Genomic DNA, 27,012 nt, shown 5'->3' with positions numbered 1-27,012 from the left:
GGCCGCCTCCTGCCATTTTTATGCCCTTTTTTAAAAAATGGGGGGAAAAAAAGAGGTTTAAGGCCTTTTAATGTGGAATGTATGTATCCTTTATTTATGTATATTGTATCCCTGACATAAGAACAAACACTGCCCTGTTCCTTATGTCACCCTGTAAAATAAAGAATATGTAATAAATAACTGAAAGCATTGGAAAAAAAAAAAATCCACAACGTTCCCTTGTAAGTCTCGCGGTTTTTAAACCCAGCGGACTTTGTAATCCGTCTCAATTATTGTAAGCTGGAGTTTAAGACGCGTGTAAATATTTATTTATGTTTTTAAACTTGTAAAATAAAGATATTTCATTTTGGTTTTTTTTTTTTTTAGTAGAGAGAATTTGTGCAGCAGAGACTAAATTTATAAGTTCCTTTTGGATTCTTGATTCTCCCAATGTAGAAACAGCTTTCCACCCCAAACTTTAACTATACTATTAAATCAGAGGTCAGTAATTACATTTTTTTTTTTTCTAGTTGGTTTCAAAATTGAAGGAAAAGATGCTATTTTGTCTGTTGCCTTTAAATTATTTTAATTTTATTTTTACTTTACAAAATTGTAATAAAAGTGAAAATAATTTTAAAATAGCAATTTTAGTTACAGCTTTAATTTTTATTTTTACTTTGATTTCACTTTATTTTTACTTAAAATTATTTTTTTATTTTTTTTTTATTTCATTGTCTCTTTGTTTTTGTTTTTTTATCAAAAATGGTAAAAAAACAAAAGCTACAATTACTAAATACAAGGTGGGCCATGTATATGGATACACCTAAATAAAATTGCAACGGTTGGTGATATTAACTTCCTGGTTGTGGCACATTAGTATATGGAAGGGGGGAAACTTTTCAAGATGGGTGGTGACCCTGGTGGCCATTTTGAAGTTGGCCATTTTGGGTCTAACTTTTTTTTTTCCCAATGGGAAGAGGGTCATGTGACACATCAAACTTATGGAGAATTTCACAAGAAAAACAATGGTGGGCTTGGTTTTAACTTAAGCTCTGTCCAGTCTATTTTTATTCCATCTAGGCTTAGCCCTCCTCACAATTCTGTCTCAGCCCCAAGGAGGCACTGGCCCTACATATGCACAGACCCAGAGAGTTGCGCTTCCATCCCTCCCACACCACTATTCACTAAGGCCTCTTTCACACTTCCGTCACAATCCATTGTTTTGGGCAAAAAACGGATCCTGCAAATGTGCTTGCAGGATGCGTTTTTTGCCCATAGCCTTGGCGACGGATGGCCACATGTCTTGTCTGTCGTGCGTTGGATCCGTCGTGTTTTGATGGACTGTCATCACAAAAAAAAGTTCAAGTGAATGGTTTTTTTTTGTCTGTCGCATCCGCCATTTTCAACCGTGCACGTATGGCTGAAACTCTGCTCCCTCCTCCCCAGACTGCAGAATGGGCAGCGGATGCGTCGAAAAACTACATCTGCTGCCCACGTCGTGCAAAACTTTCACAACGTCCGTTGGTACTTCGGCCTGATGCATTGCGACAGACCCGTACCGACGGAAGTGTGAAAGAGGCCTAAGCCTTTGCCCTCTGCAAGAAGTAGTGGCCCATAGGTCAGGCCTTGGCCTGCTCCCTGGACTGCAGTCCTTCCACCATGCAGGCCCTGCAGAAGCCTCCCACCCCTGACACCTGGGCTGCTAGCACACCTCCCCCTGAGTGGGCCATTGCTATTTCGCAATCAGTATCTGACCTTAGCAAGATATCCCAGTCCCTGGTACCGGCCCCTGAACACTTGCTTAAGCTTTCAGCTGCCTCTGGCGTTCAGATCGTTCCTCCAAACTAATCACAGGTTCCTATTTGTCATCTTTAACATGGCAGATCAAGGGTAAGCGGACACATTCCAGTTCCTCCTCTGGTTCCCTTCTTCCTTCACATCATCCAGGATGTCCTCGGTTTCCCATTCCTCCTTCCTAAAAAGGGACCCTGGGTCTGATCTCGATTCCCAGTCTGATCCTGACCTTGACGCAGACCAATCTTCTGAACTCCAGGACATGGTATACAGTCTTATATTGGCCGTCAATCAGGCCCTCAATATTAAGGATGAGGAGAGTTTCCCTCCAGACCACTCTGACTTAATCAAAAAGGCTAAATTCCCTCCTTGGGGTCTTTGCCAATCAAGGAGTTTGAGGCGATTTTTTGCCAAACAGTGGGAGCACCCAGAAAAGTGCTTCCAAGGCAGGAGGAAATATTCTATATCCCTTTGGTCCCGATTTCCTCAGCAAACAGAAGCCCCAGCTCTGTACCCACTAGTCTCTCTCCTGTCTGCTATGATGGTCCTATCCCTTGCAGACTATGCTTCCCTCAAGGACTCCACTATCAGACAGATTGAAGCCCTCTCCAAGTCTGCCTTTGAGGCTGCTGGCTCTTCTCTCTGCCCCACTTTTGCTTCCACATGGGTAGCCAAGTTGGTTTCCAACTGAACAAAGCTTTGGCAGGGCATTTTTATCAACAGCCTCACCAGAAGACCTTGCTGACATTGCAGATCAGATAGCTCATGCAGGTAAATAATTGCTTGCTGCGTCCCTTGACACTGCCAGATGTTTGGCCTGTTTTGCCAGCAATATTGTAGCCAGACGCAGGATGCTCTGCCTCAAAGCCTGGAATGTGGATTCTACATACAAAAAGTCTCTTACCAATCTTCCTTTTCAGGGCTCACGTCTTATTGGGTCTAAGCTGGATCAGCTCATTGCGGACGGCACTGGGGGTAAGAGTACCTCCCTTCCCCAGCCAATACGTAAACGTTCTCTTCACACTCGGCCCTTTTGTCAATTCTCCTCCAGGACTTTCCCTCAGCGAGACACCAGGAAGTGTCCTTCAAAGCAGCCTCTGCATGGTGCTCCAAGGGCTGTTCTGCCAGATCCTCCAGTGCCCAATCTAATAGGTTCTCCCTTGGCCTGATAGATCACCCCCACCTTGGAATCCTTTCAGGGTAGGTGGTCGTCTTCTACTCTACTGAGAGGCGTGGCTCTCCTTAGTCGACGACGCCTGATTCAGGGAGATTGTTTCCACAGGTTACAGGATAGAATTTTCTTCTCTCCCACGCCAACTGTTTTTCAGGTCGTGTCCTCCAAGATTTGTATCTCAGGTTCATGGCTTCTTCAAAGCGATCGACTCCTCCGGACAGGAGTCATCATATCCGTTCATTCACAGGAACGCTTCTCTGATTTCTATTCCAACCTTTTAGTGGTTCCAAAAAAGGATGGCTCACTCCGTCTGATCCTGGACCTCAAGCTTCTAAACAGGCAGGTGCACCATCGCCATGTCCAGATGGAATCCCTCCGCTCAGTGATTGCCTCCATGGAGCCCGGGGAGTTCCTCTGTTCAGTGGACTTTCAGGATGCATATTTACACATTACGATTTGCTTGACATATCAGACGTTTCTGATTTTTGCGGCGGGGGAGCACTATCAACTCATTTCCCCTCCCCTTCGCTCTGGCCACTGCTCCCAGAGCGTTCACGAAGTTTATTGCGACCGTCATGGCCATTCTTCATTCCAAAGGAATTGTAGTCATTTCCTACCTGGACGACCTGCTGATCAAGGGCCCCGTCCTTCCAGGACTGGTCCCAAATTCTCTTGATTGCCTAGTCTGAATAATCAACAAAGCTAAATCCTCACAGATAGTTCTCGTAGGCATGTTGTTTGATACCACCCGTGCCAAAGTTCTCCCAGAGGATGAGTACCGCGATGGAAGCGGTTGTTCCATCCTCCTTTCCTTCAGCTGGCACTTCTGTCAGTTTGAGACAAAATTACTTCCTCCCTTGATACTTCTGTCTCTCCTTGTGAGTCAGTCTCTGGTATGGTGGACTCTCTCCTCCATTCGGAAATCGAAATCATTCCTACCTCTCAGCAGGCACGTTGTTATGATGAACGCCAGTCTCCTCAGGTGGCAAGGGGTCTTCCTTCATCACACAGTCCAGGGTTGCTGAAATACATGGGAAGCCTCCCTTCCCATCAATCTGCTGGAAATCAGAGCCATTTACCTTGCTCTTCTCCACTGGCAGGACCTTCTGTGGGACCGACCAGTCCGAATTCAATCCAACAATGCCATCGCCGGCGCATACATAAACCACCAGGGCAGGACACACAGCCATTTTGTCATGCTAGGAGTTCTCACGGACTCTGGTCTGGGTCAAACAGAAAATGCCAGCAATCTCAGCAGTCCACATTACAGACGTTGACAACTGGGCTGCCGACTTCCTAAGTCGTCAGGTTCTCTCCTCGGTCGAATGGTCCCTCAACCCATCGGTGTTCAAACAGACCTGCCATAGCTGGGGTGTTCCCGATGTCGAACTGATGGTGTATCGGATGAATCGCAAGGTACCTCAGTTCGTGGCCAGGTCTCACAACCCCTGGCGAGCGGTAATGAGTCCCTGGTCATTCCATGGTCTTAAGTTCAACTTCCATTCCTTTTTCCACCTGTTCCCCTGATTCCTAGACTCATTAAGATCAAGGTGGAAAGAGTTCCAATTATGGTGGCCCCGGACTGGCCTAGAAAGAAGCCTACCTTCCTCAGGACTTCGGCTTCAATGGTCATGCCATTGAGAGACCGCAAATTCTAGTGGAAGAGGGGACCCTGAGAGAATAGGTCTGGTCGGTATGGGAGTTTCCACAGAACGTATGAAAGCAAGTTGACTAACTGCGTACCAGGCATTTTCCCAGGTCATTGAGACTAATCAAAGCGAGGAAACCTAAAGGTACCGTCACACTGAACGATATCGCTAGCGATCCGTGACGTTGCAGCGTCCTGGCTAGCGATATCGTTGAGTTTGACAGGCAGCAGCGATCTGGATGCTGCTGTGCCATCGTTGGTCGGAGCAGAAAGTCCAGAACTTTATTTAGTCGCTGGACCTCCTGCAGACATTGTTGAATCGGCGTGTGTGACGCCGATTCAGCGATGTCTTCACTGGTAACCAGGGTAAACATCGGGTTACTAAGCGCAGGGCCGCGCTTAGTAACCCGATGTTTACCCTGGTTACCAGCGTAAAAGTAAAAAAAAACCAAACACTACATACTTATATTCCGGTGTCTGTCCCCGGCGCTCTGCTTCTCTGCACTGAGAGCGCCGGCCAGCCGGAAAGCAGAGCACAGCGGTGACGTCACCGCTGTGCTTTCCGGCTGGTGCTCACAGTCAGTGCAGAGAAGCACAGCACCGGAATGTAAGTATGTAGTGTTTTTTTTTTTTTTACGTTTACGCTGGTAACCAGGGTAAACATCGGGTTACTAAGCGCGGCCCTGCGCTTAGTAACCCGATGTTTACCCTGGTTACCAGGGGACCGGCATCGTTGGTCGCTGGAGAGCTGTCTGTGTGACAGCTCTCCAGCGACCACACAGCGACGCTGCAGCGATTGGGATCGTTGTCTGGATCGCTGCAGCGTCGCTTAATGTGACGGTAACTTTAGTCTTCACGTATTTTATCATCGATCCCTGAAGGCCTTTTTTTTTTTTGCTGGTGTGAAGACAGACACACAGCTCAAATATCCTTTTCCATCTATTTTGGCATTTTTAGAGTCAGGACTATTTTGTTTTGTCTTAGTACCCTCAAGGGCCAGGTCTCAGCACTCTCAATCCTGTTCCAACGAAGTTTGGCATCTCGCCTAAAGTCAGGACCTTCCATCAGGGTGTTGCTCGGCTAGTGCCACCATATCGTCCCCCCATGGATCTGTGGGACCTTAACCTTGTTTTGTCCGTTCTTCAAGGATCCCCCTTCTAGCCCTTTCAGGATATCTCATACTCCCTTCTCTCCAGGAAGGTTGCCTTTTTAGTTGCAATCACTTTCATTAGATGGGTCTCTGAATTAGTGGCTGTATCGCGCCGTTCCCCTTTTCTTGTCTTTCACAAGGATAAAGTGGTTCTTCATCCAGTGCCCTCCTTCCTTCCTAAGGTGGTTTCCCGTTTCCATATCAATGAGGATATTGTCCTTCCATCTTTCTGCCTGTCCACCACCTGCAAAGGTCTCTCCACAGCCTGGCTCTAGTCAGAGCACTGTGCTCCTACCTCTCAAGGACAGCATCCTTCAGACGATCAGACTCGTTAGTCATTACTGAGGGACTCCCAGCCTCCAACTCTACTATTGCCCGCTGGATCCTGGAGGCTTATTGTCTCGAAGACAAAACATCCCCCTCCAGGAGCGAGGGCTCACTCCACTCGGACGCTGGGGGCCTCCTGGGCTGTTCGCCACCAAGCTTCCGCAACCCAGATTTGTAAGGCTGCTACCTTTTTCATGCTGTGAGCTGGGAAGAGAATGGTGCCTTTAGAAGAAACCTGCCAATCAAGCCACGCAAAGTTGGGCTGTGAGCATAGGATGTCAGGGACATGTTATCATCATGGAGTCTTTCTGTTCAAGGAAGAACTGCTTGCTTGACACCCTTCTATGGCTCTGTCCACCTCTTATGTACAGGTGCCCTTCTACTGCTCTGTCCATCTCTCGTGTACTGATGCCCTTCTACTGCTGTCCATCTCTCGTGTACTGATGCCCTTCTACTGCTGTCCATCTCTCGTGTACTGATGCCCTTCTACTGCTGTCCATCTCTCGTGTACTGATGCCCTTCTGCTGTCCATCTCTCGTGTACTGATGCCCTTCTACTGCTGTCTATCTCGTGTACTGATGCCCCTCCACTGTTCTGTCCATCTCTCGTGTACTGATGCCCTTCTACTTCTGTCCATCTCTCGTGTACTGATGCCCTTCTACTTCTGTCCATCTCTCGTGTACTGATGCCCTTCTACTTCTGTCCATCTCTCGTGTACTGATGCCCTTCTACTTCTGTCCATCTCTCGTGTACTGATGCCCTTCTACTTCTGTCCATCTCTCGTGTACTAGTGCCCTTCCACTGCTATGTCCATCTCTCGTGTACTGATGCCCTTCTACTGCTGTCCATCTCTCGTGTACTGATGCCCTTCTACTGCTGTCCATCTCTCGTGTACTGATGCCCTTCTGTCCATCTCTCGTGTACGGATGCCCTTCTACTGCTGTCCATCTCTCGTGTACTGATGCCCTTCTACTTCTGTCCATCTCTCGTGTACTGATGCCCTTCTACTTCTGTCCATCTCTCGTGTACTGATGCCCTTCTACTTCTGTTCATCTCTCGTGTACTGATGCCCTTCTACTTCTGTCCATCTCTCGTGTACTGATGCCCTTCTACTTCTGTCCATCTCTCGTGTACTAGTGCCCTTCCACTGCTATGTCCATCTCTCGTGTACTGATGCCCTTCTACTTCTGTCCATCTCTCGTGTACTGATGCCCTTCTACTTCTGTCCATCTCTCGTGTACTGATGCCCTTCTACTTCTGTCCATCTCTCGTGTACTAGTGCCCTTCCACTGCTCTGTCCATCTCTCGTGTACTGATGCCCTTCTACTGCTGTCCATCTCTCGTGTACTGATGCCCTTCTGTCCATCTCTCGTGTACGGATGCCCTTCTACTGCTGTCCATCTCTCGTGTACTGATGCTCTTCAACTTCTGTCCATCTCTCGTGTACGGATGCCCTTCTACTGCTGTCCATCTCTCGTGTACTGATGCCCTTCTGTCCATCTCTCGTGTACGGATGCCCTTCTACTGCTGTCCATCTCTCGTGTACGGATGCCCTTCTACTCCTGTCCATCTCTCGTGTACTGATGCCCTTCTACTGCTGTCCATCTCTCGTGTACTGATGCCCTTCTGTCCATCTCTCGTGTACGGATGCCCTTCTACTGCTGTCCATCTCTCGTGTACTGATGCTCTTCAACTTCTGTCCATCTCTCGTGTACGGATGCCCTTCTACTGCTGTCCATCTCTCGTGTACTGATGCCCTTCTGTCCATCTCTCGAGTACTGACGCCCTTTCATGGCCCTGTCCATTTGTCGGGTACTGATGCCCTTCTACTAGCTGATGTACGACATTAGATGGGAACATGTTTGCCAATCTTTGGTCTTTTAATAGCCTATTTTAGAAAAGGCAGACCACATTTCTTACACATACTGAATGATTGGAAATAATTCATTATCTGCACATATGCTGCCATTGTTCTTGGCAGCATGTCCTATTTACATACGATGAAGTGCTGCCGATAACAGTTATTTGTAAACGAGCTTAAAAGTAATTTCACCTGAGCATCTTCAGAGAAGAAGAGTATTTCAACTCTAGCACCTCTCATTGGATGTAGCAATCCTAAAAATCAGTATCCACCCTTTAAAAAGCCTTGTTCCATGAATTAAGCTAAAAAAAAGCTAAATCAAAAGCTCCATTTTCAGATGTGTTTCAGGTGTTTACCACTCATCAATGCAAAGCAGGAGATCATATTTGGCTTTATGAGAAGCCTCTGGATGTCTAAGGGGCAACATTTCTCCTTGTGGAGAGTACCAAGCTGGTGTAAGGAGACTTATAGGCCATGGAATGCTCCTCTAGGAATTTAAATATGCAAATAGCCTCTTCAGAAAGGCAGTGGAGAAACTATCGCCACCTATTGGACGAATGAGCATTTTTTGCTCGTTTGTTAAGCTACTGGCAACTGTTTGGCTGATTGTGACCGATTTGTATGCACCCGAACTCTCCATAAATCGATTTATAACCACATAATTGATGACAAACAGCAACAACTTAAACTTTTTGATATTTGAGAAAAAGAAAATGCAAGTCTTCCTTGGCATGACAGTAAAAATGTGTACATACAACATATAGTACAATTAGGTCACAGTGTCATTTCCATGAATATATTGGCCACATGCCCCGGTACACACAGGTACAGGGAGGACATGGCCCACGTGACTGACCAGAATACTTTTTGCCCCCTAGGACAATTTCTTCAGTAATGAATGCAATGTGCATTTATATTTTTCCAAGCTGTGATCGATATCCGCATCGTCCTCTGAATATCAAAAGTAAAACAGCCGCATTGCTCTGAAACATTAGGAATGAACAGTACACGTAGCCTCTAGTAAAACGGCCACATTGGTGTTAAAGGGGTTGACCACAACCATTTTGTTTAATACTTTTTATTTAAATGTATGTCTTTGGGGCTAAAAATAATTTTCAAAATTGGGTTCCGTTACAAATTTTAAGGGCTTGTATTGCGCTATTGCCGACCATTTTGCTTTTATGGGATCTTTGTTTCCCTTCCCATTTCAACTTTGATGTGGTTATAAATCAGACCACACAAAGACAGATAAGAGTTACAATCGCTCTGTTGGATTTCAGTAAGGTCCCGGGTGCTCATGTGAATTGGTCTTTAATTCAATCAATCAATAGGACGCGTTTCAGGCCATCATAAGCTGTGGTGAAACGCGTCTTATCAATTTACAGCAGATGTTTCTCCCATGTCTGTCAGGCTGTAAAAGCTGCCCATTACAGCATCTGGGTCAGGGTAGCACACCGTGGAGGCAGTCGGTTTTTTGTCGAGACCGTTGCTTAAATTCAGTCTTTGATGTCTGCTAAGCACAGCGACTGCATCGTAGTCACGATGTCACCGCTGCAGCCTGTCATCAAAATCGGGGTGGAGCAGCGAGCCCGAGCAGGACCTGCAGTAGTAGATGGAAATCTCACCAAGGTGATCTGTATCTTTCCTGAGAACGGGGCCCAATCAGTGGAGAGGTGGCAGATTTCCTATACAAAGTCATTCTGACCACACCCCCACTGATAACGGGAGTTCTGACAAGCTCGCCCCTATTATTCTGACCACACCGCCACCGATAGGGGCGAGCATGTCAGAGCCCCCGCTATTCTAACCACACCCCCACCGATAGTGGCGAACTTGTCAGAACTCCTGCTATTATTCTGACCACACCCCCACTGATAGTGGCGAACTTGTCAGAACTCCTGCTATTATTCTGACCACACCCCCACTGATAGTGGCAAGCTTGTCAGAGCCCCCTGCTATTATTCTGACCACACCCCCACCGATAGTGGCGAACTTGTCAGAACTCCTGCTATTATTCTGACCACACCCCCACTGATAGGGGCGAACTTGTCAGAACTCCAGCTATTATTCTGACCACACCCCCACTGATAGTGGCGAACTTGTCAGAACTCCTGCTATTATTCTGACCACACCCCCACTGATAGTGGCAAGCTTGTCAGAGCCCCCTGCTATTATTCTGACCACACCCCCACCGATAGTGGCGAACTTGTCAGAACTCCAGCTATTATTCTGACCACACCCCCACTGATAGTGGCGAACTTGTCAGAACTCCCGCTATTTTTCTGACCACACCCCCACTCATAGGGGCAAGCTTGTCAGAGCCCCCACTATTCTAACCACACCCCCAACTGAGAGTGGCGAACTTGTCAAAGCCCCTGCTATTATTTTGACCACACCCCCACTGATAGTGGCGAGCTTGTCAGAGCCCCCTGCTATTATTCTGACCACACCCCCACTGATAGTGGCAAGCTTGTCAGAGCCCCCTGCTATTATTCTGACCACATCCCCTCTGATAATAACTGGGGCCCGACAAGCTCGCCACTTAAGACAGATGCCAGTCCAACAGGTGGCATCTACTATACATATATGGCATTTAAATGTACAAGATGGCAATATCCTCAATCCCTTTACATTAATAGCATCGTCCATCCTCGCTTTATGGGATCTGTTCCTGATCATTCAGAGAACAATGTGTACACCACAGCCTAATGTTAAAAGTAGCCATAAGGGTACAGCAGGCTGCTAGTGGCAGCAGTGGTCCAGTGTCCCCCAAATATTAAAGAGTAGCTTTCCTTTTCATTTTTTCGCACAAGTCAATAGTGAAAATAAGAAACTTAGATTTTGAACAGATATTTCATTCTCAATTAACAGGTAAAATGTGTCTTTAGTGAACACTTTCCCATTACTTAGGAAGGAGATGACAGTTGGTGCTCATAAAGTTCTACTGCGCCTCTGACTCCTCCCTCCATAGACTCTTATGAGCTCCAACTGTCCTCATCTATTTCAGTAACACGGAATACGGATTTTACCTCTGAATTGAGAATGAATGATCAGTCCAGGAGGAGAAAAGCGCATTTCATTGATGAGATATATTACAAAGTTGCTTATTTTCACATTGGTTACTCATTAAATTATGACTTATAGCCATGTATTAAGTTTACGTGTAAAGGACAGAGGTTCCTAAAACTTAAACTTCCCGTCGGTATGGTTTCTTGAAAAATTTTGCTCTGTCTACCTTCTATAGCCTATTATCATTACTGGTTGCAGTGAGTTGACTGAGAATCTGTCAGCGAGCTGGTTCAGAAGGAAGCTCATCGATCTTCTTCTGAACTTCTCTCAGCTGATTTTTTTTACCACAATGTTTAGGACAATGTTCATTTGGCCATAATTTAGCTGAGAGGAGCTCAGAATAAAGTCAACTCTCCCGTCAGAACTCACTGACAGATTCTCACTCAGCTCATTTTCAACCAGCAATAGAAAATGTCACACGAGAGGCTATAATAGAAGGCAAAATTTGTACTAAAGCCCAATTGCAAAGATTATTTTTTAGCCAAAAATACATCCATTTATCAAAAAAAGAAAAAAATGCAAGAAAAGTTGCAATATGTATGATGAGTGCACTTTAAATGATAGATTCATGGGAATGATGGTGCAAGGGATCCTTGGCATTGAAGGACATCACTGCTGTTATACGGAGTGGCCCTTAAAGCTACAGTGCAGCATATTCCATGCATCTTAAGGCCTCGGTTAGACCATTCCAGTGCGGAGAGCATAGTCCATAACCCAGATGCACAGAGCGGATGGATGACTATAGTATGCAGCTTCTAGGAGAAGCAAAGGCAGCTGATGGATGCCGGCACTAGTGCACTGGTTATTGCAGGCCTGGGAGCAGCAATAAGCCAAGTCCTAAGCTTAGTCTTTAAGCTGCGGCCCTTGTAATGATGATATCAATTTGCTGGCTACTTTCTGGTGGTCCGGTGACCTGGAGCCGTGCAGCTGCAGGAGACTCATCGCTTGTCCGTGCACAGATGGGGTCTTCTTAGAAGATGGAAGGTGAAGTATGACCAGGCAGCTCTCCAGGACATCGGGGAATGGCAGCACCTGCGGGAATATAACGACACCGGCCGTTATCTAGGGTCATGTATTCAAGCCCTGCGGAGACGTAGTATGGCTGCCAACTTACTGTCCGATGAATGGGTGGCTGTATAATACAGGACAAGACTCAGAGCAAAAGACCCCCAGATAAAGCCAAATGCCCTGACTCGGTATATTACTTGCAATGATTTAGAAGGGGGCAAACACTGCTCTTTACTTAGGCTGACCCCATATTCACAACGTAAAATGGTTTACCAGAATTTATTAAGATCGATTAATGGGTTATTGTAGGGGTCCGACGTGATCACCAGAACCCTTTAACGCCAACCCTTGGGGTGCTCCTGTACGTTCGGCCTCGCCTCATGCTACAGCCAGAGCTCCATTCAAGTGTGTAGGAATTAGCTGCAGCACCAGGCACATCAGTTCCCAGGTAGTGCCGAAGTGAACGAGAGCAGGGGTGCAATTTTCAGTAATGGTTACGATATACTGTCAGAGCTGAAAAAAACCTCATCTGTGGGTACAGGGTATTGGTCCCCCCCCATCTAATATTGATGACAAGGCTCGGACTGGCCCACAGGAGAACAGGAGGATCCTCCGGTGGGCCCCCATGCAAGAATGGGCTCTCAACTCGGCTTATATGAGAAATAGTTGGCACAATACACTTGTTTCAGCTCAACATTCATTTAATAAACTACCCCTTTTTATTACATAGAAAAATAGGCAAATTTGTGAATAAGGGTAATGTGATATTTGCATGTAGCTGAAGAGTGGCCCACCAGAGTCAATGTTACCGGTGGGCCTTTGACATCCTAGTCCGGCACGGTTTGATGACCTTTTTAAAACTGAGCCACTTTAAAACGCTTTCCTTACCTTTAAGTACTCAGGAAAATCCGCCAGTTTATGGTTCGCGGTGGAAAGCTTCTTCATCAGCTCCGTTAGCGAGACCGGATTTGGGTTAGAGCTGTAAAAACGACCAATTGACAATTAATTTCGGAGCTTACGGAGAAAGTAATCCATGGGAGTCTCACAGTCTACTCACGTCTGGCTCTTGTCGTCAGGACCGGTCTCGGATGACGATGTTGGGTTTGAGTCTTGGTCTAGTTCTAGAGAACTATCGTGGATCTGCCGGTTCCTCTGATGCTGCTGGATCATCTCGCGGAGAGCTTGCTGGACATCCGCAATCTCCCGCTGTGCGTTTTGGAAGCCGACATGCAGGTCGGATAGCAGCACCCCGAAGTCACACAGGATTTCTGGAGAATCCTCCTCCCCTGGGGCAGCGAGGTCTGCACCTTCTCCAGAAGAGATCTCCATCTTCACTTCTGACTGACTCCACCACGTCTCGTAAAGCTTGATGTAAGCGAGGAACGCCTGCACGCTGTCGCACGCCGCCACGCTCTCCTTATTCTCTGGGCTGAGGTTCCCTCTTAGCTCATCACAACCTGAGAACAAAGGAAAAGAGATTTCATGTCTTACAGCACGGACAGAGCTTTGCTGCTGGAAAATAGGTGAAATATGGTTATTTAAAGGGACAGTCCACTTTTGGATAGATGCTACACAAAAGTATTGGAAAAACCTGCAAAGACTCAACGCTTAACCCCTTCCCGACCTTTGACGCCACGTAGGCGTCATGAAAGTCGGTGCCATTCCGACCCATGACGCCTATGCGGCGTCATGGAAAGATCGCGTCCCTGCAGATCGGGTGAAAGGGTTAACTCCCATTTCACCCGATCTGCAGGGACAGGGGGAGTGGTAGTTTAGCCCAGGGGGGGTGGCTTCACCCCCTCGTGGCTACGATCGCTCTGATTGGCTGTTGAAAGTGAAACTGCCAATCAGAGCGATTTGTAATATTTCACCCATTATAACGGGTGAAATATTACAATCCAGCCATGGCCGATGCTGAAATATCATCGGCCATGGCTGGAAATACTAGTGTGCCCCCACCCCACCCCTCCGATCGCCCCCCCAGCCCTCCGATCTGGCCGGTACACTGCTCCGGCTCCCCTCCGTCCAGTGCTCCGCTCCCCCCCGTGCTCTTGTCCGCTCCCCCCGTGCTCCAATCACCCCCCCGTGCTCCAATCACCCCCCCTGCACTCCGATCCACCCCCCCGGTGCTCCGTTCCACCCCCCCGTGCTCCGTTCCAGCCCCCCCGTGCTCCGTTCCACGCCCCCCGTGCTCCGTTCCACCCCTCCCGCACTCCGATTCCCCCCCCCGTGCTCCGATCCCCCCCCCCCGTGGTCCCCCCCCACCCCATCATACTTACCGATCCAGCCGGGGTCCCGTCCGTCTTCTCCCTGGGCGCCGCCATCTTCCAAAATGGCGGGCGCATGCGCAGTGCGCCCGCCGAATCTGCCGGCCGGCAGATTCGTTCCAAAGTGCATTTTGATCACTGAGATATAATCTATCTCAGTGATCAAAATAAAAAAAATAATAAATGACCCCCCCCCTTTGTCACCCCCATAGGTAGGGACAATAAAAAAATAAAGAAATTTTTTTTTTTCCACTAATGTTAGAATAGGGTTAGGGTTAGGGGTAGGGTTAGGGGTAGGGTTAGGGGTAGGGTTAGGGGTAGGGTTAGGGCTAGGGGTAGGGTTAGGGTTAGGGCTAGGGGTAGGGTTAGGGCTAGGGTTAGGGTTTCGGTATGTGCACACGTATTCTGGTCCTCTGCGGATTTTTCCGCTGCGGATTTGATAAATCCGCAGTGCTAAACCGCTGCGGATTTATGCCGGATTTACCGCGGTTTTTCTGCGCATTTCACTGCGGTTTTACAACTGCGATTTTCTATTTGAGCAGTTGTAAAACCGCTGCGGAATCCGCACAAAGAAGTGACATGCTGCGGAATGTAAACCGCTGCGTTTCCGTGCAGTTTTTCCGCAGCATGGGCACAGCGATTTTTGTTTCCCGTAGGTTCACATTGAACTGTAAACTCATGGGAAACTGCTGCGGATCCGCAGCGTTTTCCGCAGCGTGTGCACATACCTTTAGAATTAGGCTATGTGCACACGGTGCGGATTTGGCTGCGGATCCGCAGCAGTGTTCCATCAGGTTTACAGTACCATGTAAACATATGGAAACCAAATCCGCTGTGCCCATGGTGCAGAAAATACCACGCGGAAACGCTGCGTTGTATTTTCCGCAGCATGTCAATTCTTTGTGCGGATTCCGCAGCGTTTTACACCTGTTCCTCAATAGGAATCCGCAGGTGAAATCCGCACAAAAAACACTGGAAATCCGCGGAAAATCCGCAGGTAAAACGCAGTGCCTTTTACCCGCGGATTTTTCAAAAATGGTGCGAAAATATCTCACACGAATCCGCAACGTGGGCACATAGCCTTAGGGTTAGGGTTGGAATTAGGGTTGTGGTTATGGTTAGGGGTGTGTTGGGGTTAGGGTTGTGGTTAGGGGTGTGTTGCGGTTAGGGTTGTGTTTAGGGTTATGGCTACAGTTGGGATTAGGGTTAGGGGTGTGTTGGGGTTAGTGTTGGAGGTAGAATTGAGGGGTTACCACTGTTTAGGCACATCAGGGGTCTCCAAACGCAACATGGCGCCACCATTGATTCCAGCCAATCTCGTATTCAAAAAGTCAAATGGTGCTCCCTCACTTCCGAGCCCTGACGTGTGCCCAAACAGTGGTTTACCCCCACATATGGGGTACCAGCATACTCAGGACAAACTGCGCAACAATTACTGGGGTCCAATTTCTCCTGTTACCCTTGTGAATCAAAAAAAATGCTTGCTAAAACATAATTTTTGAGGAAAGAAAAATGATTTTTTATTTTCACGGCTCTGCGTTGTAAACGTCTGTGAAGCACTTGGGGGTTGAAAGTGCTCACCACATATCTAGATAAGTTCCTTGGGGGGTCTAATTTCTAAAATGGGGTCACTTGTGGTGGTTTCTACTGTTTAGGCACACCAGGGGCTCTGCAAACGCAACGTGACACCCGCAGACCATTCCATCAAAGTCTGCATTTCAAAAGTCACTACTTCCCTTCTGAGCCCCGACGTGTGCCCAAACAGTGGTTTACCCCCACTCATGGGGTATCAGCGTACTCAGGAGAAACTGGACAACAACTTTTGGGGTCCAATTTCTCCTGTAACCCTTGGGAAAATAAAAAATTCTGGGCTAAATAATTATTTTTGAGGAAAGAAAACGTATTTATTATTTTCACGGCTCTGCATTATAAACTTCTATGAAGCACTTGGGGGTTCAAAGTGCTCACCACACATCTAGATAAGTTCCTTTCAGGGTCTAGTTTCCAAAATGGGGTCACTTGTGGGGGGTTTCTACTGTTTAGGCACATCAGGGGCTCTGCAAACGCAACGTGACGCCCGCAGAGCATTCCATCAAAGTCTGCATTTCAAAACGTCACTACTTCAATTCCAAGCCCCAGCATGTGCCCAAACAGTAGTTTACCCCCACATATGGGGTATCACCATACTCAGGAGAAACTGGACAACAAATATTGGGGTCAAATTTCTCCTGTTACCCTTGGGAAAATTAAAAAATTCTGGGCTAAATAATTATTTTTGAGGAAAGAAAACGTATTTATTATTTTCACGGCTCTGCATTATAAACTTCTATGAAGCGCTTGGGGGTTCAAAGTGCTCACCACACATCTAGATAAGTTCCTTTCGGGGTCTAGTTTCCAAAATGCGGTCACTTGTGGGGGGTTTCTACTGGTAAGCCACATCAGGGGCTCTGCAAACGCAACGTGACGCCCACAGAGCATTCCATCAAAGTCTGCATTTCAAAACGTCACTACTTCACTTCCGAGCCCCGGCATGTGCCAAAACAGTGATTTACCCCCACATATGGGTTATCAGCGTACTCAGGAGAAACTGGACAACAACTTTTGGGGTCAAATTTCTCCTGTTACCCTTGGGAAAATAAAAAATTGCAGGCTAAAAGATCATTTTTGAGAAAATAATTTTTTTTTTTTTTTTCATGGCTCTGCGTTATAAACTTCTGTGAAGCACTTGGGGGTTCAAAGTCCTCACCACACATCTAGATTAGTTCCTTTGGGGGGTCTAGTTTCCAAAATGGTGTCATTTCTGGGGGATCTCCAATGTTTAGGCACACAGGGGCTCTCCAAACGTGACATGGTGTCCGCTAATGATTGGAGCTAATTTTCCATTTAAAAAGCCAAATGGCGTGCCATCCCTTCCGAGCCCTGCCGTGCGCCCAAACAGTGGTTTACCCCCACATATTGGGTATCTGCGTACTCAGGACAAACAGGACAACAATATTTGGGGTCCAATTTCTCCTATTATCCTTGGCAAAATAGGAAATTCCAGGCTAAAAAATCATTTTTGAGGAAAGAAAAATTATTTTTTATTTTCATGGCTCTGCGTTATAAACTTCTGTGAAGCACCTGGGGGTTTAAAGTGCTCAATATGCATCTAGATAAGTTCCTTGGGGGGTCTAGTTTCCAAAATGGGGTCACTTGTGGGGGAGCTCCAATGTTTAGGCACACAGGGGCTCTCCAAACGCGACATGGTGTCCGCTAACAATTGGAGCTAATTTTCCATTCAAAAAGTCAAATGGCGCGCCTTCCCTTCCGAGCCCTGCCGAGTGCCCAAACAGTGGTTTACCCCCACATATGAGGTATCGACGTACTCGGGAGAAATTGCCCAACAAATTTTATGATCCATTTTACCCTACTGCCCATGTGAAAATGAAAAAATTGAGGCGAAAAGAATTTTTTTGTGAAAAAAAAGTACTTTTTTATTTTTACAGATCAATTTGTGAAGCACCTGAGGGTTTAAAGTGCTCACTAGGCATCTAAATAAGTTCCTTGGGGGGTCTAGTTTCCAAAATGGGGTCACTTGTGGGGGAGCGCCAATGTTTAGGCACACAGGAGCTCTCCAAACGCGACATGGTGTCCGCTAACGATGGAAATAATTTTTCATTCAAAAAGTCAAATGGCGCTCCTTCCCTTCCGAGCCTTACCATGTGCCCAAACAGTGGTTTACCCCCACATGTGAGGTATTGGTGTACTCAGGAGAAATTGCCCAACACATTTTAGGATCCATTTTATCCTGTTGCCCATGTGAAAATGAAAAAATTGAGGCTAAAAGAATTTTTTTGTGAAAAAAAAGTACTTTTTCATTTTTACGGATTAATTTGTGAAGCACCTGGGGGTTCAAAGTGCTCACTATGCATCTAGATAAGTTCCTTGGGGCGTCTAGTTTCCAAAATGGGGTCACTTATGGGGGAGCTCCAATTTTTAGGCACACGGGGGCTCTCCAAACGTGACATGGTGTCCGCTAAAGAGTGGAGCCAATTTTTGATTCAAAAAGTCAAGTGGCGCTCCTTCCCTTCCAAGCCCTGCCGTGCGCCCAAACAGTGGTTTACCCCCACATATGAGGTATCAGCGTACTCAGGACAAATTGGACAACAACTTTCGTGGTTCAGTTTCTCCTTTTACCATTGGGAAAATAAAAAAATTGTTGCTAAAAGATAATTTTTGTGACTAAATAGTTAAATGTTCATTTTTTCCTTCCATGTTGCTTCTGCTGCTGTGAAGCACCTGAAGGGTTAATAAACTTCTTGAATGTGGTTTTGAGTACCTTGAGGGGTGCAGTTTTTAGAATGGTGTCACTTTTGGGTATTTTCAGCCATATAGACCCCTCAAACTGACTTCAAATGTGAGGTGGTCCCTAAAAAAAATGGTTTTGTAAATTTCGTTGTAAAAATGACAAATCGCTGGTCAAATTTTAACCCTTATAACTTCCTAACAAAAAAAAATTTTGTTTCCAAAATTGTGCTGATGTAAAGTAAACATGTGGGAAATGTTATTTATTAACTATTTTGTGTCACATATCTCTCTGGTTTAACAGAATAAAAATTCAAAATGTGAAAATTGCGAAATTTTCAAAATTTTCGCCAAATTTCCGTTTTTATCACAAATAAACACAGAATTTATTGACCTAAATTTACCACTAACATGAAGCCCAATATGTCACGAAAAAACAATCTCAGAACCGCTAGGATCCGTTGAAGCGTTCCTGAGTTATTACCTCATAAAGGGACACTGGTCAGAATTGCAAAAAACGGCAAGGTCTTTAAGGTCAAAATAGGCTGGGTCATGAAGGGGTTAAAAAAAAAAAAAAAAAAAAGGGTGCTTATTCCCCTCTCCCCTTTGAGCACGCATGCACACTAGGCCGAGCAGAGGGATAGCGGGTGGGAAGAAATACTTGATTGACAGGTAAATGCGTTATATGGCCACTTGTAGGTCACATGGTGGATAGCAGTTTGGAAAAAAAATGCCAATTCCGGAAAAAGTGTGACTTCGGATCAGGTACAATCCTTACCTTTTGGAATCAGCAGTTTGGAAATTTCTTGCATTAACGTGAACTGTCCGGCGTGATGACAGCGGGACAGGGCGCGGAGTAATGCTGCCGCCATCTCATCCCAGCTCTTTGATAAGTAGCTCAGAGCAGACAGCGCCACCTCATGGGCGATGTGGAGAAGCAGCTGCGTGATTAGAAACATAACCAGGATAAGGAATACAAACCAGTGATGAAAATCATACAGAAAACAGAAAAAACGGAGTACGTTATCAAGTTTATTGAACAATTAAAAATACATCACAATAATACTAGTGATGAGTGTGCATGTTAAGGTGTTATCTGAGCATGCTCGTACGCTAATAGTGTCTTTGGCGTGCTCGAATAATATGTTCGAGTCCCCACGGCTGTTCGACAGACATAGATGGATTTCAGAGCCAGAGATTCCTCAGATCAATGAGGCTTTTAAGGATGACACTAATTTGATTTTAAATCCTAAGAAGAGAGAGATCCATAAATTGAAACCACTACTCCACAGAAGAACTAGGACGTGGTGGAACAACGTTTTTTTGGGGGGAAAAATATGTCATGAAGGGGATAATACCCAGGGGTCTACGGGTACAGGTCCTCCCCTCACTTGAAACTGAACTAATATGGTTTAAAATGGTTCTGAAAGGGAGAAGATACAGAGTAGATATTAGAAAAAACTTTTCAACAGTGAGGGTGATCAATGAGTGGAACAGGCAGCCACGAGAGATGGTGAGTTCTCCTTCAATGGAAGTCTTCAAACAGAGGCTAGACAGACGTGTCTGAGATGGTTTAGTGGATCCTGCATTGAGCAGGGGGTTGGACACGATGACCCTGGAGGACCCTTCCAACTCTAACATTCTAGGATTCTATGAAAACTGGATAGGAGGAGCGGGCCAATAATTGCTCGAAAGGCTTCATGGAGCTTCTTATTAAACATACATTGACCCAGACATTTCTCCTAGACATGTGCCCTTGGTGAGTGCCGGAACTGAAGGATTTACTTTCAGGGTATATGACAGTACGCATGCGCGCTAACTGTGCGATCTAATTAGAGAGGATATAGAACATCGGCCCTTGGGCATTTACTATACTCTCTTTTGAAAAAGGTACCCCGAAACGCACATTAGGGGTACGGCCCGCTCCTGTGCAATATTCTTCAATATGGGTAAGCACTTTAATTAAAATTACTATTTTAGAGTGGGCATACTATAGGATATTTGGGTAAGTTATTCATATTCATAATACAAGACGATACCTCATTTAACCCTAACTATCGATACGTGATCCTTGTCCCTCTACTTGATTACGTTTATTATGCGACATGTCTGGTCTCTTCCATAGCAGAACCCAGGCTACATTTTGACACGGTCAGTCAAAAAGGTTTTCTTTTAATACACCTTATTTTAATTGATATTATTACTTGTGATGAAAATTCTTGCACTTCACAAAAATTATCCTGACCTCCTAAATGGAAAAACGCATTTGCTGGTGTTTTGCTCTTTTTTTTCTCGCTTTGACATTTATGAAATAAATCTTTGTATATTTTATTAGTGCAGGCAATTACATACCAAATATGATTTTTTTTTCTATTTTACCATTTATGTTTGGGGAAATGGGAGATGATTTAAACTTATATGGTTTTAAAAAAAATGTTTTTAATGTTTTTACACTTTTAATTCAATCATCTAGGAAATTTTAACCTGCAATTGATTGATCGCATATTCAATACACTGCATTGTAATATTACAGTGTACTGTAAAAACAACGATCTCCAGTCGTATGTCCCTGGCTGCTATGGCACCTGATGCCGATGTTCGTCCTTAGTGATGGCTGCCATATTGGGGTCCTTTTACGTGCCGCGGCCACGGTTGACAGTGGAATTTAAAAGGGTAAACTAATGTGATCCGAGGTAGATCCGGTCGCATCAGTTAGGGTAGGGTGCCAGCTATGGGACACAGCTGGCACCCATGGCTGTACCCTTGATCCTACTTCATAAAGTGATAGCGCACATCCACCGTCAGTTTATGGCAGCTGTCGCTAAGGGGTCAACATGAGAAAAGATTGTCTTGTTGAGTTAAAACCCTTTTAAAAGGGTTTTTCAATCTCATAAAGTGATGGAAAATAGATAGACAGTGCTGCTGTGCAGGAACAACTACACCAGTGCTGTGGCCCCTTCATCTCAGAATCAGTCCTGATTGTCGGACCCCAGCTGATCATAATGTGATGGCATGTCGCTGTATAAGTTGGGCATACCCTTTTAAGAAACGTACAACTAATGTAAATACCATGCGACAATTACGCATGGCTCGGTTACCTGCTTGGGGCTGGTGTTGGCCGTGGTTGGCGGCGTGTCTGATGTCCGCAGCTGCTGACACACCTCATTGTACTGGTCTTCAGAGCACAGTCCGTACTCCACCTGCCACAGACCCGTGAGTTTAGTAATGAAGGGCTCCTCGCTGCCATGTCCGACCCAATCATGCAAACATGGGGTGGTCTGCGTCTTCCAATCTACAGGTGTCTTGTCCTCGACGTGGGTAAACAGCAGCTCACTGGTACAAAACACTAGCCCGTGCCCCTGTAAAATGACCCAATATATATAAGCAGAACTTACACATTCTTCCTAAACCCAAAAAGAAGTGATGTCCGTAGCAGACTGGCTGGCTGCTAATGGATTACTGAAGTATTTTACCATGAGGGTGGGGTGCTGCTTCAGAGATGTCTGGGCTCCAACCCAGTTCTTAGCAGCGATGTGTTCTTGGGCACAGCGCAGGGCGAACGACGCTGCCAAAGTCTTCTCTCCGGATATTAAAGCAAGTTCAGCGGCCGTGCTGAGAGACAGCAGGTCCCCCTTCTTGGCCAGGACCTTAGCTGCATCATACGGGGATGATGCCCCTAAAAAACTGCGGGTAAAACAGAAGGGCGGAATTACGGTCAGTGATCAATGAGGTTCTACAGAAAATAAAACCCCTTTGCTACTGCTCGGAGATGTCTCCATTAGGCCAGTTTCTCTGGTGTATTGTATGCAGGAACAGAATTCTCCGCGCCAGGCTAAAGGGAATTCGCACTTTTTTTTTTTTTTAAGAAATCCCTCAAAAAGTTGTATCACAGCAGAGATGCCACATATGGTCAACCTTGTAGAGGAATCGGCCAAGTTCGTGTATCCCCATCTAGGTCAATCACTCCTAGTATAACATACGGACAAGTTAGACTTTCATTAACCGACCCCTTTAGTTGCACATGGTGTAAAGGGTACACGGCAAAAATTTCAACATACAATCACCAGGGTAGCAACAACAACAAACAAAAGAATATATGACTTTCAGTGTCCAAATATTAAGTGTAAGGAGACTTTTGGGAAGAGGACTTGATCTCTAGTGGCACCTATTGGATGTAGCAATCCTAAAAGTTAATATTGGCCTTTTAACGAGCCTTGCAACATGACTTAGAATAAAAGCCAAATCAGGTGCTCTATTTTCAGACAAGTGTTTCATGGTGTTTGCCCCTCATCAGCGCAAAGCGAGAGATCTGATTTGACTGGATGAGAGACAAAGCAGACCTCTTGCATTGCACTGATGAGAGGCAAACACCCTGATACACTTGTCTACAAACAGAGTATCTGGTTTGGCTATTATCATAAGTCATGTGACAAGGCTTGTTAAAGGGTCGATAATGACATCTAGGATTGCTACTTCCAATAGGTGGCGCTAGAGTTCCAGACCTCTTTCTCTCGGATGAAGCAATTTGTATATCATTTTTATCAGACCCAGATACTCCAGTTCAAAACCCTCACACTGACATACAAAGCCATCCACAACCTGTCTCCTCCATACATCTGTAACATGGTCTCCCGGTACCTACCTACACGCAACCTCCGATCCTCACAAGATCGCCTTCTCTACTCCCCTCTCATCTCTTCTTCCCATAACCGCATCCAAGACTTCTCCCGTGCTTCCCCCATACTCTGGAACTCTCTACCCCAACACATCAGACTCGCGCCTACCATAGAAACCTTCAAAAAGAACCTGAAGACTCATCTCTTCCGAGAAGCCTACAGCCTGCAGTGATCCTCAACCTACTGAACAGCCGCACATCCAGCTCTTCCCTCTCCTAGTGTATCCTCACCCACCCCCTGCAGACTGTGAGCCCTCGCGGGCAGGGTCCTCCCTCCTTATGTACTCGTGTGCCTTGTTATCTGCTCATGTTTAATGTATTTGTCTATATTTGCCCCGTATTCACATGTAAAGCGCCATGGAATAAATGGCGCTATAAAAATGTATAATAATAATAATCAGGCTGAGGGAAGCAAATAATCCTGACCATTCACCCAGTCCTTTACCTACTTAGTCCTGCTATCTGGCCCAACCTTACCACTTAGCAGCCATGGAGTAGTGGCCATCTTGCTCCAGTACCGTGGCCCAGCTAGTGTACAAATCCCGGAGTATGGGGTCATCTGGTTGCAGACGAGATTTGGCTACAGCAATGGCTTCTCTGCAAGGCAAACCAAATTTATAAACGGACATCCCACCCTTCAGCTCTGAGAAACCAAAAGAAGAGCTGAATCCCCCCTTATAACCCTCCGCAGAGCTACCGACCTGTGCAAGTGGTTTCCTTTCAGGAGCTGCACGGCCTCGTAGACCTTATTAATGGAGAGGAGATGGGTGGCCGCCTTTACGTACTGTTCCTGGAAGCACAGCTGCTTCACGTAGGCTTCAACTGTCCAAACCCAAACTTTGTATCCGGCTAAAGGAACAATGACAGTGATTTTCAACCAGTGGCGTAAACAGGACTCAACATCTTGGGGGGTCCCTAAACCGGCTCATTCAAATCTGGACTTGGCATCAGATTGCTGGTGGTCCCAGTAGTCGATAAGTTGTGGATAACCCTTTAATTGTCGTATTATTGAATAGTTCTAGAGGGCTGACAATATATACATTCCCAATACCTACCCACTGGTGCCAGAGCAAGCAGCTGGTCTGTGAGCTCGCCCCTCTCCGCAGCTAGCTGTAACGCCCCCTTCAGGTCTCCTTTCCACAGCGAGATCTGGTGCTGGAGCTCCGAGTGTCCGCTCTCCAGGTGAGCTTTTCCTGCAAAAACAAGCAGAATGGAAAAATTTACAAAATTAAGCTATTTTTACATAAGTAAAGCTGCACGTACTGCCATTTTCCTACACCATAGTTTGCATGAAGATAGTTTAGTCGCTAGCCTTTTTTCCCATCTAGAAGGTATGGTTTTCTGGCCGCAATTCTTCCATAAAGACCACTTCGAACAGTAGATGGGTGTAGCTGGGTCCCACTGGTCGCTGCCAGTTTTGAGTTGATGGCACTGCTGGACATCTTCCGATTTCAAAAGGAAAGTATGATGTGTCCTTCATCTGCTGCATCAAGTTTCTTTGGCCTACCAAAGCCTCTACAGTAGTGATGAGCGAGTGTACTCGTTGCTCGGGTTTTCCCGAGCACTCTTGGGTGACCTCCGAGTACTTATGACTGCTCGGAGATTTAGTTTTCATCATCTCAGCTGAATGATTTACAGCTACTAGCCAGGCAGAGTACATGTGGGGGTTGCCTGGGAATCCCCACATGTAATCAAGCTGGCTAGTAGCTGTAAATCATTCAGCTGCGGTGATGAAAACTAAATCTCCAAGCAGTCATAAATACTCGGAGGTCATCCGAGCGTGCTCGGGAAAACCCGAGCAACGAGTACACTTGCTCATCACTAGTCAACAGTCCTCAATGTTCCCCATTTTTTGGTGTTTCATCAAAGTTTGAACAGCACAGCTTGAGACTCCAGTCTGCTTTGATATCTTTGCCTGGAAGATACCTAACTAATGCAGTATAACTACCTTGTGACTTGTTGCGGAGCTCAGTCTTACCATGTCATGTAACCGTCTTCCACAACATTTTATAAGGGAGCTCTAGCTACACTCATACATACCCAAGTTTCATCATCAGTTTCTATTGGGAGATCTGGTTAGTTTTTCAGCAATATTTTTTTTTCCTTGCATCACAATCTGTATTAAAAATAAAAATGAGAAATCTTGCAATTTTCACACCGACCTTTCAAACTAACCTCCTGTTGTATCAGGAAACAACACATGTACATTAGCCATAATGGTCAAATCCCGACCCTTAGCTTTTGTATTGAAGCATATAATGAACATGTGAAAAAGTAAATGTGAAGGGAGGGGGGCTGTGACATCTATTGAGATTAGTGGATCTGTCGTTATCAGCTGTGTATAGAGGTGTTATCATCAGTGACTGTAAGGCTATGTGCACAGGAATGTCTGCAGAATTTTCCTGAACAAAACTGGACTTTTTCTGCAGGACATTCGTATGTGTTTTTTTCACATTATCGCATTTTTTTTTGCGGATTTTTCGTGGATTTTTCCAGAACTTCCCAATGCAATAATATAGCGGCAAAAACGCGAAAAATCTGCAAAATTAATGAACATGCTGCATTTTTTTTTGCAGAAAAAAATGCAGCATGTGCACAGAAATTGCGGAATGCATTGAAATGATGGGATGCTTAATGTAAGCTTTTTTTAGCGTTTTTTCCGCGGAAAACGGCCAAAAAAACTTGAAAAATCCTGAACGTGTGCACATAGCCTAATCCTGCCTCTGATAAGGAAACTGGTGTAAACTCTTCCAGACAGCACAAGTAGGAGTCTAAAAAAAACCTTGGTGGCCAGTGTAAAAATTACAATATTTCTCATTTTGCTTATGATAAAAAAAAGAACCTTGTAAAAAAAAAAAAAAAACATGCCACACAAAAACTTTAAAACAGGACATTTTCTGATGACAGTTTCCCTGTAAATACTAATGTCAATGCTTATTCAATAGGTAGAAGTCAGAAAAGTAATTTTTTGCTGACCCTCTTCCTCCATGAGTCGGTGCAGCGACGCTCTATCGCTGTAGAGGCCGAGATGAGATGAAAGATCATTCAAAGAACTTCTCCCCATGGAGGATTCTGTAAAGAGACAACAAGGAGGAGACAGTCAGTATTCAGGCACAATATGTCTGCCAGATTACGGGGTAAGCAGCAGCGAGGACTGCTCAGGAGATGTATAGATGCCCCTAACTCTACAGCAGGTGTTACACCCCATTCCCCTCAAGAGCTGTATTCACTATTCTGCTTGTTGTTCACAGACGCGTCCTTAGTAATGATGAGCGAGCATGCTCGTGTCCTAAAAGAGTATCTTTGGTGTGCTCGAATATTATGCTTGAGTCGCCGCAGCTGCGAGACATGCCGCCACAGCGACTCGAGCACGTCAAAGATACTCTATTAGCACATGAGCATGCTCAGATAACACCTTATCTGAGCACACTCGCTCATCACTAGTTACTATTTTAAAAGTGTCCACTTTTTACAGTCTTTTCCAACAGGGAGTGGCTTTCAGGATCCTCAGGGGCAGGTCTGCATAACTGCCTTCTTTGTAAAAAAAATAAAAAGACCTGTATCTCTGGAACTGTATGGTGTACTGTTTGTTTTCTAAATAGGGCAAACTCGGGGGAGCAGTGGGAATAAAATAAGGGGAGAGTCTGGTTACAGGTCCTTTTTAATGCACTAGTTTAGCTAGCGCGTCGGTTGACATGTGCGGTGACACTCCAATGAAAGTAGGGTTAAAAGAGCCAGCGCTCGGCCGCTTCAGTCAGCCCCCTAACACGTGAGCA

At 45.8% G+C, this 27,012-nt stretch overlaps 1 protein-coding gene across 1 annotated transcript in view; it reads right to left on the bottom strand.

Annotated features, from left to right (window-relative positions):
* Positions 1–8,616: 8,616 nt before the first annotated feature.
* Positions 8,617–27,012, bottom strand: part of GEMIN5 (gem nuclear organelle associated protein 5) — a 42,683-nt gene continuing 24,287 nt past the window's right edge. Inside the window, exons 20-29 of the mRNA XM_069763508.1 lie at positions 26,213–26,308; positions 24,292–24,429; positions 23,938–24,085; positions 23,714–23,833; positions 22,035–22,245; positions 21,660–21,920; positions 19,340–19,502; positions 13,068–13,467; positions 12,899–12,989; positions 8,617–12,034 (exon numbers count right to left, since the gene is read on the bottom strand). Coding sequence (XP_069619609.1) covers positions 11,846–12,034; positions 12,899–12,989; positions 13,068–13,467; positions 19,340–19,502; positions 21,660–21,920; positions 22,035–22,245; positions 23,714–23,833; positions 23,938–24,085; positions 24,292–24,429; positions 26,213–26,308 — 1,817 coding nt within the window. The 3' untranslated portion in view covers positions 8,617–11,845. The remainder of the gene's footprint in view (positions 12,035–12,898; positions 12,990–13,067; positions 13,468–19,339; positions 19,503–21,659; positions 21,921–22,034; positions 22,246–23,713; positions 23,834–23,937; positions 24,086–24,291; positions 24,430–26,212; positions 26,309–27,012) is intronic.

The sequence above is a fragment of the Ranitomeya imitator genome, chromosome 4, assembly GCF_032444005.1.
Source record: "Ranitomeya imitator isolate aRanImi1 chromosome 4, aRanImi1.pri, whole genome shotgun sequence".
Classification (NCBI taxonomy): Eukaryota; Metazoa; Chordata; class Amphibia; order Anura; family Dendrobatidae; genus Ranitomeya; species Ranitomeya imitator.
This window is presented reverse-complemented; position numbering and strand designations above follow the sequence as displayed.